The sequence below is a fragment of the Scyliorhinus torazame genome, chromosome 4 (assembly GCF_047496885.1).
Source record: "Scyliorhinus torazame isolate Kashiwa2021f chromosome 4, sScyTor2.1, whole genome shotgun sequence".
NCBI classification, from domain to species: domain Eukaryota; kingdom Metazoa; phylum Chordata; class Chondrichthyes; order Carcharhiniformes; family Scyliorhinidae; genus Scyliorhinus; species Scyliorhinus torazame.
The window spans coordinates 224,056,388-224,075,576 of NC_092710.1; the positions used below are offsets into that span (position 1 = coordinate 224,056,388).

At 52.6% G+C, this 19,189-nt stretch overlaps 1 protein-coding gene across 4 annotated transcripts in view; it reads right to left on the reverse strand.

Annotated features, from left to right (window-relative positions):
- dcbld1 (discoidin, CUB and LCCL domain containing 1) overlaps nt 1-19,189 on the reverse strand; it is a 193,371-nt gene that overhangs the window by 36,356 nt on the left and 137,826 nt on the right. For all 4 annotated transcript variants that reach the window (XM_072499405.1, XM_072499403.1, XM_072499402.1 and 1 more), the window contains 3 exons: nt 15,824-16,039; nt 986-1,110; nt 55-202 (listed from right to left, as the gene is read on the reverse strand). In XM_072499405.1, coding sequence (XP_072355506.1) covers nt 55-202; nt 986-1,110; nt 15,824-16,039 — 489 coding nt within the window. The remainder of the gene's footprint in view (nt 1-54; nt 203-985; nt 1,111-15,823; nt 16,040-19,189) is intronic.

Here is a 19,189-nt window from a genome sequence, read left to right on the forward strand (position 1 = left end):
ACGCAATATGCCCTTCACATTAGGATTTTCTAATTTGAATCAAAATGTACTCACATCGATCTTGCCGGCATCCGATTAACTCCACTTTAATGGCTATTCTCTGTCTCCAGCTTTGGGGAATGACACGAATGAAACGGGTAACGACGGCAGGGATGAAATTATTGCGGGTCAATTGGCAGTAATCAGTATTGCCCCCAAATATCTGCAATTAACATTTATGCTATTACTTTCTGAGCACATGAAACATTTACACATACCCCATTATCGTTTGGCATAAACATTGCCAGCTAGCTTTACAGCACAAAGATAATACCTTGCTTATAGCAGTAATGGTATTTGAAAACGTAACAATAAAATACATGGAGCTGAATTCTCTGCCGTAGGGATTCTCCATTTTTTCCGGAAGACCGGGGTTTCCAGTTGGCGTGGGGCTGCCCCACAATGGGAAACCCCATTGACCAGCTGGTGAAATGGAGAATCCCACTAGTGTGCCGCACCAGCGGGATGGAGAATATAGAACATAGAGTGCAGAAGGAGGCCATTTGGCCCATCGAGTCTGGAGCGACCCACTTAAGCCCTCACTTCCACCTATCCCGGTAACCCAATAACCCCTCCTAACCTTTTTGGACTCCAAGGGCAATTTATCAAGGCCAATCCACCTGACCTGCACGTCTCTGGACTGTGGGAGGAAACCGGAGCACCCGGAGGAAACCCACGCAGACATGGGGAGCACATGCAGACTCCGCACAGACAGTGACTCAGCAGGGAATCGAACCTGGGACTTTGGCACTGTGAAGCCACAGTGCTAGCCACTTGTGCTACCATGCTGCCCATGATATTCATTGGTTTATTCGTGGAAATATAGTTTTACAAAAGTTATTTTGTGATAATCGCAAGCAAAATGCAGCTAACTTAAGTAATGAACAGCTGTGATCAGTTGAGATTTCTGAACTGCAGTAAATCCACATTTTCCCAACATACTTACCCGTTCAACATTGCTGTTGCCTTCTTTGTATACTTTCCATTTTTTACCATCTTTGCTGAAGGACACCTTATAAGTCTCTACGTAAAAGAGAAACCGTGGAAGTGTGGAACCTGAGGTTATGATTCCTGAGGCAATTACAAAACAATATAAACATATTATTTTCATTCACAATTACTTTTTGTGTAAATATATTAGTGTTGTGTACATTCTTTGGGGGAGGCCATTTCGGATTGAGGTGAGGGGGAATCTCTTCACTCTGGAGGGTGGTGAATCTCTGGAATTCTCTGCCCCAGAGGGTTGTGGAAACTCAGTCGTTGAATATGTTCAAGACCGAGAACGACAGGTTTCTAGATATAAAAAATATCAAGGGATACAGGGATATTGCAGGAAAATGGTTTTGAAGTTGAAGATCAGCCATGATCTCACTGAATGGTGGGTGGATCAGGCTCAAAGGGTAAAATGTCCTGCTCCTATTTCTTATGATAAGGATCCACTGGGTTGTGTGATTTAGAAGAGAAGATAGAAAAAAGAGAATGACTTAAAATATTGCATTATTTAGAAGACTTATATTGGAGTCATGCTGCATTAAGAATTATCCTTCAATTCCTAACAAAATACTGTAATGAGGTAGTTACCAAAAACACCCTTGACCTTTTCTACTCAAAGACCCAATTCTGAACTTGATGGATGATTAGCATAAGCTACTCAGCTCCAAGTCAACCAATTTTTCTTCATACTATTCTGTTCTACATTTTGGCTCAAATTCAACTTATCCCATTATATATTTGTTCCAAACACACAACTGCAGACATCTTTTGCACAGTGCACACTGCATATCATTTTGGAAGGGAGATTGGAAGAAAAGGAATTGATGGTCAATTTAAATCCTTAAACATTCTCTAAAATAACATTACAAAGATTAACATTTTTCCAAGATTAATTTCTGAAAGTTTATCCAGGAAACATTAAAAAAAGAGCTGGAAGGATCCACCAAATAAGGCAAATGAAAAAATGTTGATGTTTCAGGCAACATTATGAGAATAATGCAGCAACTTCATCATTTCAAATTAATAATACTCAAAATAAAAGCAGAATCTCGGACACGTGGCTTCCTTTAAGTTCTCAATGGAGTTGTGCGAGTGGTTGAATTGGATTTTGATTTGGTATATAACAAGGTAAGAGGGTCTGGGAGAGGAAGAGTAACTTCTATTATTGGCCTCTGAGCAATGTGTCTGTCACCATTGCTGTGCAATTGTTACGTTTTCCACAAAATGCAAACATGCCAGACAGATTGGGTGGGATTTAATGGGGGGGGGGGGGGGGGGGGGGGGGGGGGGGGGAGAAGAGGGGGGAAAGAGTTCAGTTTTGGGCGTGTTTAGTGGGGCGTTCCTGGCGCTCCCCATTATCAAATGCCCCACCAAGGCTGCATGAGTTGAACTCGTCAGTGCGGCAAGAGATCAGGGCGGCATTTTTAAATGCCACCCCGGTCTCTCGATCCCCCTCGGCATCCCCACTGCGGCCTCTGGACCCCCCCAATACTCCCAACTTACCTGCTAGGGGGTCCACGGGTCCCCCCACCCCCTCACCTTCCCTCACCCCATCTCATAAGGTCAGAGCACCACCCCTGTCCAATCCCTGGTACAGACACCAGGCACCGCCAGCCTGGCAGTGTTACCCGGGTGGGTGCAATGGTGGCAGTGCCAAGGTGACCAGGTGGCAGCGGGAGTGCCAGGATACCACCCTGCCCAGAGACTGACCATCCTGGGGCTCTGCTGGCCTAGAAGACCCGCCCATGTGACGTTACATTTGGACCAGAGTTAAACGGCGTTGTGGTGAGGTCTCCCAGGCGGAGGCATTTGTTCCCAGACCTCAGGAGTCGACATATTTAAGTGAGCCTAACCGCTCATGTAATAAGTAACTCTGGATCTCACCCAGTGAGGGGCGAGATCCAGATAGCGACAAGATCTAACAAGATCTCACAAGGTGTTCGAGTGTCGCAAATCTTTCGAGAGGCATTGTCGTGTCACCGAGTCAGGCATTACAAGGCTGTTCAATCGTGCCCATTACACCTAATGCACAGTTGTACAATTTGATTGTGATTCAGCCACATTAAAATGCTTGGTGGAGGAAGAGGATGTGAGCCCTGAAGATAGCATGTTTACAGGATAACTATTTATTTATTTAAATGACAACATGATCTGCAGTGTGATCATTCACAGACAAAAGTAAAAATAAACTTATAGATTGCCGATCGGGATTTGGAGGATGATTTTGTGCTTTATATTTATCTATTACTGCGATACAGCAAATTAATTGAGGCAACATATTGCATGACCGAATGAAGAGTATTGCACAAGTCAAATGGTACTCAAAGACATGTACCTCACAAATATCTCTAATCATATTTATAAAACCAGAAGATGTAGGAACAGTAGGCTATTCAATGCGATCATGACTGATCTGATATGATAATCCTCAACTCCACTTTCCCGCCTTATTCCCATAAGCCTTGATTCCCTTACTGATTAAAAACCTTTTAAATCAGCCTTGAATATACTTTTTTAAAAAAAAATCTTTTTATTGGCATTTCCCATATTTATAAACAGTTGTATATATACACATCACATTTTTCTCGACCGCTCTAATTTCCTTCATTATACAGAGGGGTTTAGTTTGTCCTTCGTTTAACTGCATTTTGTTGCCCTCAGGATCGGTCTATGGTTCCTCCCATTCCCCGTTGTTCCCCCCCTTCATGCGCCCCCCCCCCCCCCGACACCCCCACCCCCACCCCCAGGCTTCAGCTGTGCTTTTCTTTTATTTTCCAGACAGAATGGGAAAGAAGAGGGGGGTAGCCCCCCCCCCCCCCTCCCCTCATCTCTCGTGGTTTCCCCGCCTCCCCCCTCCTGCCCGCCCTCTCCCCCTCCCCTCCCCGGAACCCCCCCTCCCCAGACCCCACTGCCCAGCCGTCCCCCCTCCCCTCCCCGGACCCCCCTCCCCTCTTGGCTTCGGCTGTGCTTTACTTTTATTTTCCGGACAGAATGGAAAAAAAAAACCACTCGTGGTTTCCCCCCCCCCCCCCCGCTGGATTGCTCAGTCTTTTGGTACCTCAACTATCCAAGTATCCAGGAAGCCTTCCTCTGACCCTCGGGTGGCGTACTTAATCTTCTCCAGGTGGAGAAATTCCAAAAGGTCAGCGAGCCAGTCTGCAGCTGTGGGTGGTGCTGCCGATTGCCAGCCGAGCAGGATTCTCCGGCGTGCGATTAGGGAAACGAAAGCAAGGGCGTTGGCCCCTTCCCCATGTGTAACTCTGGCTGCTCCGATACCCCGAAGATTGCCACTGTTGGGCATGGCTTCACCCTCACCCCCAGAACCTTGGACATTGCCTCGGAGAAGGCTGTCCAGAACCCAGCAAGCTTGGGGCAAGCCCAAAACATGCGGTTGTGGTTGGCCGGGCCCCTCTGGCAGTGCTCACATTTGTCCTCCACCTCCGGGATTGTGCACCACTTTGAGCTGCATTAGGCTTAGCCTTGCGCAGGAGGAGGTGGAGTTCACCCTGCTCAGTGCTTCGCTCCAGAGTCCCCATCCTACCTCTGTTCCCAGTTCGTCCTCCCATTTTTGTCTGGTCTCGTCCGGTGGAGTCCGGGCTCTGTCCAGTAGCTGTCCGTATATTTTCCCACATATCGTTGCTTGTGCCAATCAGGTCCTCCAGTAGTGTGGTTTCTGGGGCCCCGGGGTACCCGACTGTCTCTTTGCGAGGAAGTGCTTTATTTGGAGGTGTCTCATTTCCTGTCCTTTTGCTAGCCTCCACTTCCTCGTCAGTTTGTCTACTGACACCAGTCTGTGCCCTACGTAGAAGTCCCCGACCATCAATGTGCCCCCGTCCCACCTCCATCTTTTGAAGGTGGTATCCAGCATGGCTGGGGGGAATCTGTGATTGCCACATATGGGAGCCACCATGCTGGTCAGGTTCCATTTGTGGATCTGTGTCCAGTCTCTGGCTATCTGGATCCCCAGGTAGCGGAATCTGTTCTGGGCTGTTTTGAACGGGAGCCCCTCTCTCCCTCCCCCGTTTGGGTTCACTGGGAATGCCACACTTTTGCCCAGGTTAAGTTTGTAGCCTGTGAAGGTTCCAAACTCTTTCAGCATTTGCAGTATTGCCTTCAGTCCCTCCTGTGGCTTCGAGACATAGAGGAGCAGGTCATCTGCATAGAGTGAGACTCTGTGCTCTCTGTCTCCTCTCTGGATTCCCTGCCAGCTTTTCGCGTCCCGCAGGGCTATCGCCAGGGGTTCAATGGTTAGCGCAAACACGAGTGGGGACAGGGGGCAGCTCTGTCTTGTTCCTCTCTGCAGCTGGGAGTATTTAGAGCTGGTGGTGTTAGTTCGGATTCTTGCTTTGGGAGCGTTGTACAAGAGCCTCACCCAGGCGGTGAACCCCGCTCCTAGCCCAAACCGTTCCAGTACCTCGAGGAGGTATTTCCATTCGACTCTGTCGAAGGCCTTTTCTGCGTCCAGGGAGACCATCACCTCTGGAGTTCTCTCCCCAGAGGGGGTCATTATTACGTTCAGCAGCCGCCTGATGTTCGCTGTGAGCTGCCGACCCTTGACAAAGCCCGTTTGGTCCTCTGTGACCACCTCTGGTACACAGCCCTCCAGCCTTTTGGCCAGGACCTTTGCGAGTATTTTCGCATCCACGTTCAGCAGTGAAATGGGTCTGTATGATCCGCATTCTGTCAGGTCTTTATCTTTTTTGGGTATCAGTGAAATTGTGGCCTGCGCTAACGTTGGGGGCAGGGTGCCCCTTGCCAGTGAGTCCGCGAACATGTCCCTTAGGTGTGGAGCCAGGACTGGTGCAAATATTTTGTAGAAGTCCGCCGGGAACCCGTCGGGTCCCGGTGCCTTCCCTGCCTGCATGGAGCTGATGCTCTCCATGATTTCTCCCAGGTCTATTGGTGCTTCCAGCTCCCCCTGTCTGTCTTCCCCCACAACTGGTAGTTCCAGTCCGTCTAGGAACAGTTTCATCCCCGTGTCCCCGTTGGGGGGCTCGGAGGTGTACAGTCCCCGGTAGAAGGTCTCAAATGCCCGATTGACCTCCTTTGGTTCTGTTACCAGTCTGCCTCTGCTATCCTTTACCTGTGCTATTTCCCTTGTGGCTGCCTGCTTTCTCAGCTGGTGAGCCAATAGGCGGCCAGCCTTGTCTCAGTGTTCGTAGAAGGTCCCCTGTGTCTGACGGAGTTGGTACACTGCTTTCCTAGTGGATAGCAGGTTAAAGTCCATTTGCAGCCTTTTTCTCTCCGCCAGCAGCTCTGCAGTCAGGGCCTCGGTGTATTTTCTGTCGACTTCCACGATGGAGTCTGCCAGTTGTTTCCTGGCCACCCTCTCTTCCCTATCTCTGCTTGCCTTGTAGGCTATGATCTCTCCTCTAATCACGGCCTTCAGTGCCTCCCAGAACGTGGAGGATGAAACCTCCTTGTTTTGGTTGTTACTAACCTAGTCGCCTATGGCCCACAATGTTTTTTGACAAAAGGCCTTGTCGGCCAGGAGGTCCATGTCCAGCTGGGCACAGCCTGTCTCCAACCTCACATCCATATAGTGTGGAGCGTGGTCAGAGATAACGATCGCGGAGTACTCCGTTCCCGTGATCCCTGGAAGCACCGATTTCCCCACTGCAAAGAAGTCGACACAGTGTTGACCTTGTGAGAAGTATGAAAACTTCTTCTCTCCCGGGTGCAGGAAACTCCATGGGTCCACCGCCCCCATCTGCTCCATAAATGCTCCTAGTTCCCTAGCCATGCCAGTCTTTTTCCCTGCTCTGAGGTTTGATCTATCGGTCAGTGCGTCCTGTACACAGTTGAAGTCGCCCCCCCATGATCAGTCGGTGTGTATCAAGGTCGGGGATTTCTGCCATGATCTTCTTTATGAATTCTATGTCGTCCCAGTTGGGAGCGTACACATTTGCCACTATGCCCTTCCAGGACACCGCTGACCATGACGTACCGTCCCCCTGGGTCCGTAACTGTCTTGGTTTCCGTAAACCTCGTCCTCTTGCTAATTAATATTGCTACCCACCTAGCCCTCGTCCCGTAGCACGAGTGGTATGTCTGTCCCACCCAGCCCTTCCTTACCAGCAGTCGGTCCTTCTCCCTCAGGTGAGTCTCTTGTAGGTAGATTATGTCTGCTTTTATGGACTTCCGGTTGCGGCTATACGGAGCTAAGTCGCACATTCGACCCGAAGAAGGTGCGAGGGAAGAAGAACAAAATGGCGGCGGGCGGGGACCAGGCAGCGTGGATGCAGTGGGCGCAGGAGCAACAGGGCGTTATCCAGCGCTGCTTCAGGGAGATTAAAGCGGACCTGCTTGAGCCGATGAAGGCTTCCATCGATAAGCTGCTGGAGACACAGTCGGCCCAGGGGGTGGCGATCCGTGAGGCCCGACTAAAGATCTCCGACAACGAGGACGAGATCTTAGGCCTGGCGGTAAAGGTGGAGGCGCATGAGGCGCTCCACAAGAAATGGCAGGAGCGGTTCGAGGAGATGGAGAATCGGTCGAGGCGAAGAACTTGCGGATTCAGGGCCTCCCGGAGGGGCCGGACGTGGAGGCCTATGTGGTCACCATGTTGAACTCACTGATGGGAGTGTGGTCCTTCCGGGGGCCCCTGGAGCTGGAAGGGGCCCATAGAGTGCTGGCGAGGAGGCCCAAGGCTAACGAGCCTCCGCGGGCGGTGCTGGTGCGGTTTCATCGGTTCGCTGATCGGGAGTGTGTGCTCAGGTGGGCCAAGAAGGAGAGGAGTAGCAGGTGGGAGAACGCGGAGGTTCGAATACACCAGGACTGGAGTGCGGAGGTGGCGAAGAGGAGGGCCGGGTGCAATCGAGCGAAGGCGGTGCTGCACAGGAAGGGGGTGAAGTTTGGCATGTTGCAGCTGGCGAGACTGTGGGTCACCTACAAGGACCGGCACCATTATTGTTCTCACATGTCCATAAGGCTTATTCCCGGATCGACTTTTTTATTTTGAGCAGGGCGCTAATAGCGAGAGTAGAGGATACCGAGTACTCGGCGATAGCCATTTCGGATCACGCCCCGCATTGGGTGGACTTGGAGCTGGGGAAGGAGAGGGACCAGAGCCCGTTGTGGCGCTTGGAGGTGGGGCTGTTGGAGGACGAGGAGGTGAGTGAGCGGGTCCGAGGAAGCATAGAGAGGTACCTGGAGGCCAACGATAACGGGGAGGTCCGAGTGGGGATGGTGGTTAGGGGAGAGCTGATCTCCATTAGGGCCCACAAGGAGAGGAGGGAGCAGAAAGAGAGGGAGAGGCTGGTGGGGGAGATGGTGAGGGTAGTCAGGAGGTATCCGGAGGTGCCTGAGGAAGGACTGTTGAGGAAGAGGCGCAGCCACCAGGCCGAATTCGACCTGGTGACCACCAGGAAGGCGGAGGTGCAGTGGAGGAAGGCCCAGGGGGCGATTTATGAGTATGGGGAAAAGGCAAGCCGGATGCTGGCGCATCAGCTTCGGAAGCGGGACGCAGCTAGGGAGATCGGGGGAGTTAAGGACAGGGGAGGGAGTGTGGTGCGGAGTGCGGTTGGCATCAATGGGGTCTTCAGGGACTTTTATGAGGAATTGTATCGGTCCGAGCCCCCACTGGAGGATGGAGGGATGGGCCGCTTTCTGGACTGTGGTAGTATGTATTGGGGGTCATGTGGGACTGGAAGCCCTAATGTCATTGGCTGACAGATCCCGGGTCCTGGTTGGCCGTTGACCTCAAGCTCCGCCCTGAAGGCGGAGTATAAGAAGCCGGAGTCTTCCCCCGCAGGCCAGTTTACTATCGAGCTGCGGGGGAACAGACACGCTTAATAAAGCCTCATCGACTTCACTCTATTCATCTCACGGAGTCTTTGTGCGCTACAATTTATTAAGCGTGCCTAAAAAAAAGGACTATGGAGCTCAGGATCATTCCGGAATGCCCGAGGATCAGCCCCCACGCAGTGAACGTGGCAGCAGCCTTCAAGCACTGGCAGACTTGCTTCGAGGCCTACCTCAGAACGACCACCGGCCGAGTCTCAGAAGACCAAAAACTGCAGGTCCTGCACTCGAGGGTGAGCACGGAGATTTTCTCCCTCATCGAAGACTCGGACGATTTCCAGACGGCGTTCGCAGCACTGAAAAGTCTCTACGTTCGCCCAATTAACCAAATCTACGCTCGCTACCAGCTCGCGACGAGACGGCAAGCTCCCGGAGAATCGATGGACGAGTTCTACGCTGCGCTGCTGATTTTGGGACGAGCCTGCAGCTGCCCGTCGGTGAACGCAAATGAACACACGGACATGTTAATGCGCGATGCTTTTGTGGCAGGTATGCAATCCTCCCAAATCCGCCAAAGACTTCTAGAAAAAGAGTCGCTAGGACTCTCAGAGGCCCGGGCCCTAGCAGCCTCCCTAGACGTGGCCGCGCGTAATACCCGCGCCTACGGCCCCGACCGCGCGGCAACCCATTGGGCCCCATACGTACCCGTCGCGGCAAACCCCCTACCCCCCCCCACAGCTTTGCGTGATCCAAACGCCGAGTCGCACCGGGGCGCCCGCTGTTATTTCTGCGGCCAGGCGAAACACCCCCGGCAGCGCTGCCCGGCCCGCGCAGCTATCTGCAAGAGCTGCGGGAAAAAGGGCCATTATGCGGTTGTGTGCCGGTCCCGCGAGGTCGCCGCCGTCCCGGGAGCACAGGGAGCCCTGCAAGCAGTTTACGCGCCCCAACCCCCCCAGCACGCCATGTACGACCCGCAGGCGCAGCCGCTCTGGGTCCCGACCACCGCGGTCCCGGGAGAACTGGGAGCCCTGCACGCTGCCTACGCTCCCCAACCCCCCTCCCCGCAGCCCATGTATGACCCGCCGCCGGCGCTACCGCTTTGGGTCCCGGCCAACACTCTCCACGGAGAGGAGGGAGTTTTCCGCGTCCCTAACGCCACCCTAACCCCCACCCCTGACCCGTCGGCTTGGGCCCCGACCACCGCTGTCCCCGGTGAGGGAGCTCCGCGCGGTCCTAGCGCTCGCGGTCCTAGCGCTCGCGGTGAGGGAGCTCCGCGCGGTCCTAGCGCTCGCGGTCCTAGTGCTCCCCAGTCCCCCCAGCACACCATGTGCGACCCGCAGACGCCGCCATTTTGGGTCCCGGCCACCACGAGGGGTGGAGGGGCGCCGATGTGCGACCCGCAAACGCCGCCATTTTGGGTCCCGGCCACCACGTGGGGAGGAGGGGCGCCGATGTGCGACCCGCAGACGCCGCCATTTTGGGTCCCGGCCACCACGAGGGAGGAGGGGCGCCGATGTGCGACCCGCAGACGCCGCCATTTTGGGTCCCGGCCACCACGAGGGGAGGAGGGGCGCCGCCATCTTGGACCGCCCCAGACCTGTACGACGCGTGGGGGCGGCCATTTTGTCCACCCCCGCCGCCATCTTGTGACCCCCCAGCCACGTGCGATGCATGGGGGCGGCCATTTTGTTCATCACCGACGCCATCTTGGACGGCAACAACGGACCCCACTCCACTACTACAACCACGGCTCGCTTCGATTACGCTCGATCAAGCTCGGCCCCGGACACTCCAGACGACGACGACAACGGTACTAATAAACGGCCACGAGACGCCATGCCTAGTCGACTCCGGGAGCACGCAAAGCTTTATACACCCCGACGCGGTAAGACGCTGTTCCTTAACCACCTATCCCAGCGCACAAAAGATTTGCCTAGCTGCAGGATCCCACTCCGTACAGATCCAGGGATTCTGCATAGTTACCCTAACAGTGCAGAGGAGGGAGTTCAAAAACTACAAACTAAACGTCCTTCCCCAACTCTGTGCCCCCACCTTGCTGGGATTAGATTTCCAATGCAATCTACAGAGCCTTACGTTCAAATTCGGCGGCCCCATACCCCCACTCACTATCTGCGGCCTCGCAACCCTCAAGGTGCAACCCCCGTCCTTGTTTGCGAACCTCACCCCGGATTGCAAACCCGTCGCCACTAGGAGCAGACGGTACAGCGCCCAGGACCGGACCTTCATTCGGTCCGAAGTCCAGCGGCTACTAAAGGAGGGCATAATCCAGGCCAGCAATAGTCCCTGGAGAGCGCAGGTGGTAGTAGTGAAGACAGGGGAGAAACAAAGGATGGTCATTGACTATAGCCAGACCATCAACAGGTACACACAACTAGACGCGTACCCTCTCCCCCGCATATCCGACATGGTCAATCGGATTGCCCAATATAAAGTCTTCTCCACCGTGGACCTCAAGTCCGCCTACCATCAGCTCCCCATCTGCCCAAGTGACCGCAAGTACACAGCCTTCGAGGCAGACGGGCGATTATACCATTTCCTACGGGTCCCTTTTGGCGTCACAAACGGGGTCTCAGTCTTCCAACGGGAGATGGACCGAATGGTTGATCAACATGGGTTGCGGGCCACGTTCCCGTATCTCGACAATGTAACCATCTGCGGCCACGATCAGCAGGACCACGACGCCAACCTCCAAAAATTCCTCCAGACCGCCAAAGCCTTGAACCTCACGTACAACGAGGACAAGTGCGTTTTTAGCACCGACCGGCTAGCCATTCTGGGCTACGTAGTGCGCAATGGGAAAATAGGCCCCGACCCCGAACGTATGCGCGCACTCATGGAATTTCCCCTCCCGCACTGCCCAAAAGCCCTGAAACGCTGCTTGGGGTTCTTTTCATATTACACCCAGTGGGTCCCCCAGTACGCAGACAAGGCCCGGCCCCTGATACAGACCACGACCTTCCCTCTGTCGACAGAGGCTTGCCAGGCCTTCAGCCGCATCAAAGCGGATATCGCAAAGGCCACGATGCGCGCCATCGACGAGTCCCTCCCCTTCCAGGTCGAGAGCGACGCCTCCGACGTAGCTCTAGCGGCCACCCTTAACCAAGCGGGCAGACCCGTGGCCTTTTTCTCCCGGACCCTCCACGCCTCAGAAATCCGACACTCTTCAGTAGAAAAGGAAGCCCAAGCCATAGTGGAAGCTGTGCGACATTGGAGGCATTACCTGGCCGGCAGGAGATTCACTCTCCTCACGGACCAACGGTCGGTAGCCTTCATGTTCGATAATGCACAGCGGGGAAAAATCAAAAACGACAAAATCTTAAGGTGGAGGATCGAGCTCTCCACCTTCAACTATGAGATTTTGTATCGTCCCGGAAAGCTGAACGAGCCGTCCGATGCCCTATCCCGCGGCACATGTGCCAACGCACAAATTAACCGCCTCCAAACCCTCCACGAGGACCTCTGCAACCCGCGGGTCACTCGGTTTTACCACTTCGTCAAGTCCCGCAATCTCCCATACTCTTTAGCGGAGGTCCGTACAGTCACAAGGGACTGCCACATCTGCGCGGAATGCAAGCCGCATTTTTTCAGGCCAGATGGAGCGCACCTGATTAAGGCTTCCCGCCCCTTTGAACGCCTCAGTCTCGATTTCAAAGGGCCCCTCCCCTCCACCGACCGCAACGCATATTTTCTTAATGTAGTGGACGAATACTCCCGCTTCCCTTTTGCCATTCCCTGTTCTGACATGACCGCGGCCACAGTCATTAAAGCCCTGAACAGCATCTTCACACTGTTCGGTTACCCCGCATACGTCCACAGCGACAGGGGGTCCTCTTTCATGAGTGACGAGCTGCGCCAGTTCCTGCTCAGCAAGGGCATAGCCTCAAGCAGGACGACCAGCTACAACCCCCGGGGGAACGGGCAAGTAGAAAGGGAGAACGGCACGTTCTGGAAGGCCGTCCTACTGGTCCTACGGTCCAGGGACCTCCCAGTTTCACGGTGGCAGGAGGTCCTCCCGGACGCTCTCCATTCCATCCAGTCGTTATTATGTACGAGCACTAATCAAACGCCACATGAGCGTCTCCTTGTCTTCCCTAGGAGGTCCTCCTCTGGACGTCGCTGCCGACCTGGCTGGCGGTCCCAGGACCCATCCTGCTCCGAAAGCATGTGCGGGCACATAAGGCGGACCCGTTGGTCGAAAGGGTTCACCTCCTCCACGCGAACCCCCAGTACGCCTACGTAGAGTACCCCGACGGCCGACAGGACACGGTCTCCCTGCGGGATCTGGCGCCCTCCGGCAACACGCACACCCCCCCGACACCATCAACCCAACCCCCCCCCTTCCTGCCACCGCCGCACCCCGCGACCGCCCCCTTCCCAGGAGGATCGGTTCCCCTCCCCTCAGCTCCGACCAAGAATCAAGCCCAAGCTGAAACCGTACGGCTCCTGGAGGCGACAACACTGGTACAAGCACCACCACCACCGCCGGGGCCGAGGCGATCGACACGGACGACCAGACCGCCCGACCGACTCGTGGCGTCAATGTAAAACAAATATGGACTGTTCACAAGAACATTTTGCTTTTCTTCCTATACCCTCTGTAAATAGTTGCAACAGGACAAAATTGTCCAATACTGTATTGCCATGTGAATGTTTTGTCCTCCCAGGACCAGCCCTGTAAACCCTTACCACCATACGAAGCGTCACCCCGCCGGGTTCATTTTTGACAAGGGGTGAATGTGGTAGTATGTATTGGGGGTCATGTGGGACTGGAAGCCCTAATGTCATTGGCTGACAGATCCCGGGTCCTGGTTGGCCGTTGACCTCAAGCTCCGCCCTGAAGGCGGAGTATAAGAAGCCGGAGTCTTCCCCCGCAGGCCAGTTTACTATTGAGCTGCGGGGAACAGACACGCTTAATAAAGCCTCATCGACTTCACTCTATTCGTCTCACGGAGTCTTTGTGCACTACATGGACCAATTGAGGTTTCCGAATGTGAAGGACGGACTGGTGGTGGGATTAGGGGCCCCGATTGGGCTGGAGGAGCTGACCAAAGGGATAGGGTGCATGCAGGCGGGGAAAGCACCGGGGCCGGACGGTTTCCCGGTCAAATTCTATAAAAAATACATGGACCTGTTGGGCCCGTTGCTAGTTAGGACCTTCAATGAGGCAAGGGAGGGGGGGGGCTTTGCCCCCGACGATGTCCCGGGCACTGATCTCCTTGATCCTGAAACGGGACAAAGATCCCCTGCAGTGTGGGTCTTACAGGCCGGTTTTGTTGCTAAACGTAGATGCCAAGGTGCTGGCGAAGTTCTTAGCCACGAGGATTGAGGATTGTGTGCCGCAGATCATCCACGAAGACCAGACGGGGTTCGTGAAGGGGAGGCAGTTGAACGCGAATGCGCGGAGGCTTCTGAACGTTATCATGATGCCGGCGAGGGAGGGGGAGGCGGAGATAGTGGTGACGATGGACGCTGAGAAAGCCTTTGATAGGGTAGAGTGGGGATACCTGTGGGAGGTGCTGAAGAGGTTCGGGTTTGGGGAGGGGTTTGTTAGGTGGGTTAGGCTGTTGTAGGCCCGATGGCGAGTGTGGCCATGAACAGGAGGAGTTCTGAGTACTTTCGGTTGCACCGAGGGACGAGGCAGGGATGTCCCCTGTCCCCCCTGCTCTTCGCACTGGCGATTGAACCCCTGGCTATGGCACTGAGGGAGTCGAGAAACTGGAGGGGGTTGTGGTGGGGAGGAGCATAGGGTGTCGCTCTATGCGGATGACTTGCTGCTATATGTGGCGGACCCGGTGGGGGGGAAATGCCGGAGGTAATGAGGATCCTCAGGGAATTCGGGGATTTCTCGGGGTACAAACTCAACATGGGGAAGAGCGAGCTGTTCGTGGTTCACTCAAAAGGGCAGAGAGGAGCTTCAGGTATTTGGGGGTCCAGGTGGCCAGGAGCTGGGGGGCCCTGCATAGGCTTATTTTCACAAGGCTGGTGGAGCAAATGGAGGAGGAGTTCAAGAGGTGGGAAGCGTTGCCACTGTCCTTGGCGGGTAGGGTGCAGTCAGTCAAAATGACGGTGCTCCCAAGGTTTTTGTTCCTGTTCCAGTGCCTCCCCGTGTTTATCCCGAAGGCGGGTTAACAGGAGTATAATGGGGTTTGTGTGGGCGCGAGGGACTCCGAGGGTGAGAAGGGTGTTCCTGGAGCGGAGTAGAACATTCCTTCTGCTAGGCAAACAATGGTTCATTTGAGGTTGCGCGGTTGTTTGAAGCGTTGTCCCGAAGCGTGGTACATTGGCGAGACCATGCAGACGCTGCGACAACGAATGAACGGACATCGCGCAACAATCACCAGGCAGGAATGTTCCCTTCCAGTCGGGGAACACTTCAGCAGTCAAGGGCATTCAGCCTCTGATCTCCGGGTAAGCATTCTCCAAGGCGGCCTTCAGGACCCGCGACAACGCTGAATCGCCGAGCAGAAACTTGTAGCCAAGTTCCGCACACATGAGTGCGGCCTCAACCGGGACCTGGGATTCATGTCACATTATATTCATCCCCCACCATCTGGCCTGCAAAATCCTACCAACTGCCCTGGCTTGATACAATTCACACCTCTTTAACCTGGGGTTACCCCATCTCTGGATCTGTAAAGATTTAATCACCTGCTGATGCTCGCATTCCTAGCATTGTTTGGCATCTTTGAATTTGTCTATATATGTGTTTCTGGAACAGACCTCTTCATTCACCTGAGGAAGGAGCAGCGCTCCGAAAGCTAGTGACATCGAAACAAACCTGTTGGACTTTAACCTGGTGTTGTAAGACTTTGTACCATTTTTGGGTTGTGGGGGGAAACCCATGCAGACACGTGGAGAATATGCAAAGTCCACACGGACAGTGACCAGGGCCAGGATCAAACCCAGGTCCTCGATGCAGTGAGGCACCAGTGCTAACCACTGCGCCACCGTTCCTTAGTACCAATAATCTAAAAATATATATTGAAATCCTACTTGTGTCATTAAAAATAGTTGTCTTATAACTAACCTGTGAGATATTTCCTCTCTCCCAAATCTATTTGAAGCCATTGTTGGCTACCGCCTTCAGCAGCAGCCCATCCAGGCCCTGGAACATTAAGTCGTGCTTTGTCTGGTGACCAACTGATAACTTGACCATTTTCGTCTGTCCATTGCCAGAACGATGTGGCATTGATCTGATGTTCTGCAATGTGTCCCAATTCCATTCCCAATAGTTGATTACAATCTGAGTAAAGACAAGGATATTTATTATATTTTTGAGGGCTGGGTGATGAGGTTATATGATAACACTGTCGGATTAGAGTTCAAAAATTACATGGACTAATTGACTGATCGTCACCTGGATTCCTTTAACTGAACCTAGTTTTAACCCCGTGTGCAGCAATAATAAGAAAGCAAGCCAATAATACATAATGGACAACAATGCTTTACCCCTTCACTCCCAATAGCTCATTCTCAACATTGCTCGGGAAGGCCATATATACATACATCATTGTAGAGATTTGTGCTAAGGCTCAAGAATCTTGGGGCCCCATCTTCCAAAAAGGGAATAAAGTCCCCGAGCGAGCGCGTTTAGCCATGTGTTTCCCGGCATTTGCAGTGCCAAGGAACACACGGCTATTCAACATGACTCGCTTTGAATATGGGGCCTGAACAGGGAACGCGCGGCCGAGGCAGCATATAACCACGTTTTTTAATATGGGGAGCTCCGCTCTCTGGTAATTCCCGTTAAGGCGAGAGATTGGGACGTAGTTTTTAAATCTCCGAGGCCCCCAAAACAACCCCGTACGCAACAAATGCCAGCTTGGCACCTGGGTACCCTAGCAGGGCCAGCCTGGTACCCTGGCAGTGCCAACCACTTGATACCATGGCAGTGCCCCTGCCAGCTTGCAGTGCCACCTTGCCAGCCAGCCTGGCACCCAGGTGACACTGCCAGGGTAAGAGGCTGACACTGCCAGGGTACCCAGGTGGCATCAGCAGTGCCAGGGCACCACCTGGCCCAAAGGGCGTGCAGCTAGGGGCCTCCGGTCCCCCTGTTTGTGGAGACCAGTACCAAACGGCGCTCACCCGAGGCAAACGGAATTGAATCCCAAAGCCTCAGGTACTTCAGGAATCTGCACATTAGAGTAAGGCTTACTGCCTCGCTCTAATATGCAGATTTGCCAAAAAGTGGTCCAGTCCATTGTGGACGGGATTCTCCTTGCAACATCACGCAAGATTGCGTTGAATCTTGCGAGGCATTGCGAGCCGGGTGGATCCCGGGAGCAGGGCCTCCCGGCTTTCACCAGCCACGCTGCACCGCGGTGAGATGCTTTTCCGGCGCAGCATGGCCGGAGGATTGCGCCCTTTGTGTTTTCCTCCTTTGATCTAATACAATCTTTAATTCCTCTTGTTAGCCATGGTTAGATCAGCTTTGTTGCTGGGTTTTGTCCCTCAAAGGAATTTAGATTTGTTGTAAACCATGCATTAACGTGGTAGCATAGTGGTATTGTCACTGGTCCAGTAAACCAGAGACCCAGGGTAATGCTCTGGGGACTTGGGTTCAAATCCCGCCACTGCAGATGGTGAAATTTGAATTCAATAAAAAAAATTTGGAATTATAAGTCTAAAGATGTCGATGAAACCATTGCCGATTGTTGTAAAAACCCATCTGGTTCACTAATATCCTTTAGGGAAGGATATATATTATCCTTACCTGGTCTGGTTACCTAATAATAATAGTCTTTCTTGTCACAAGTAGGCTTACATGAACACTGCAATGAAGTTACTTTGAAAAGCCTCTAGTCGCCACATTCCGGCGCCTGTTTGGGTACTGTCATGTGAGAGAGCCTTTAAGAAATGGATGTTTACGCAATGTACCTTTAAGAAAATGCAGTGATGTCAGAGTGTGGGTGGAATTGGGCTTTAGATCAGCCATTTTGAAGTTTCAGTTTGAAAAAGAGCTTGTGTGTCTGTGTGTTTCCAGAGAGCTGCAGTTTGGAGGAAAAGAGCTGGGTGTGTGTCTGTGATTTGCAGTGAGCTGGATTTGCTGTGATATCTGCCATGAAAGATTATCTCTGGATCATTTGGGTGATTTAAACTCATAATAGTAAAGCCTTTAACCTGATGTGATTCTGTTTAAAGGTGTTACGTCTCTTGGAAGTTTGAAGGGACATTTTGAGGAATTATTTACTGTTGCAATATTTTCGGAGTTATCATTGAAGTAAGGGGTGTTAAGAGATCAAGTGTTTATTTAAGATGGTAAGTTGAGTTCATGGAATAAACATTGTTTTGTGATTAAAACCCCCCGTGTCCATAAGTGTAATATCACACCTGGGGAACAAGCCGTGTGCTAGGAAAAGCAGCAAATACATTAAAGGGGGAGGCTGGTTGAACTCCATGATACATTTTGGGGTTCTGAAAACGCCTCGCCCATAACAGTACACAGAGGGAGAATTCAGAATATCCAATTCACCTAACAGGCCATCTTTCGGGACCGGAGCACCCGGAGGAAACCCACGCAGACACAGGGAGAACGTGCAGACTCCACACAGTCAGTGACCCAAGCCGGGAATTAAACATGGGATATTGGAGCTATGAAACAACAGTGCTAACCACTGTGCTACCGTGCCGCCCTACACTGACTCCAGACCCACAGCAATGTGTTTGATTCTTAACTGCCCCCTCGAGGGCAATTAGGGATGGGCAATAAATGCTAGCCCAGCCAGCCATGCCCACGCCCCATGAACGAATAAAAAAAACTCTTTAAATGCTAGCCATTGCCTGCCTACAGTCACAAGTTTGAATGTAGTTCTCCAATGTCCCCAATGATTTAAGATACTAGATTCAGATTGAACTACATCACGTTCAAAATTCTATCCCATGATGGTCACTCTTCCCTTGGGGCTCCTTTACAAGATTATTAATGAGCTCTTCCTCATTGCACAATATTAGATCTAAAATCGCCCATTCTCTAGTTAATTCCTCAGCATACTGTTCCAGGACACCATTTTGTACACATTCCAGGAATTCATCCTCCACAGCATTAGTGATTTACAACATGGATGGACAATGAAAGAAGCAAGGAACATCTCAGTGTTTGAGCCTTAAAACACTGGATTATTCTGTGACAGGCAAGAGAAGGGAGAAACCTTCCAATACCTCAAAAATATGGTCACACCTTTGTTCCAGAGAGATGGACCTCAGCCACCGTCAATATCACTGAGAAGAGCGTCTCCATAATGTTAACAATCTTTTGAGTTTTATAAGTATGCAAACATGCTGCGTCATCTGTGAGTCTATGTGCATGTATTGAAAAGTGCACAAATGTGATATTTACAAACTGAGAAGTGTAACCACAGGGAACTGATTAGTGCTCTAGGTGAGATGTGTCCTG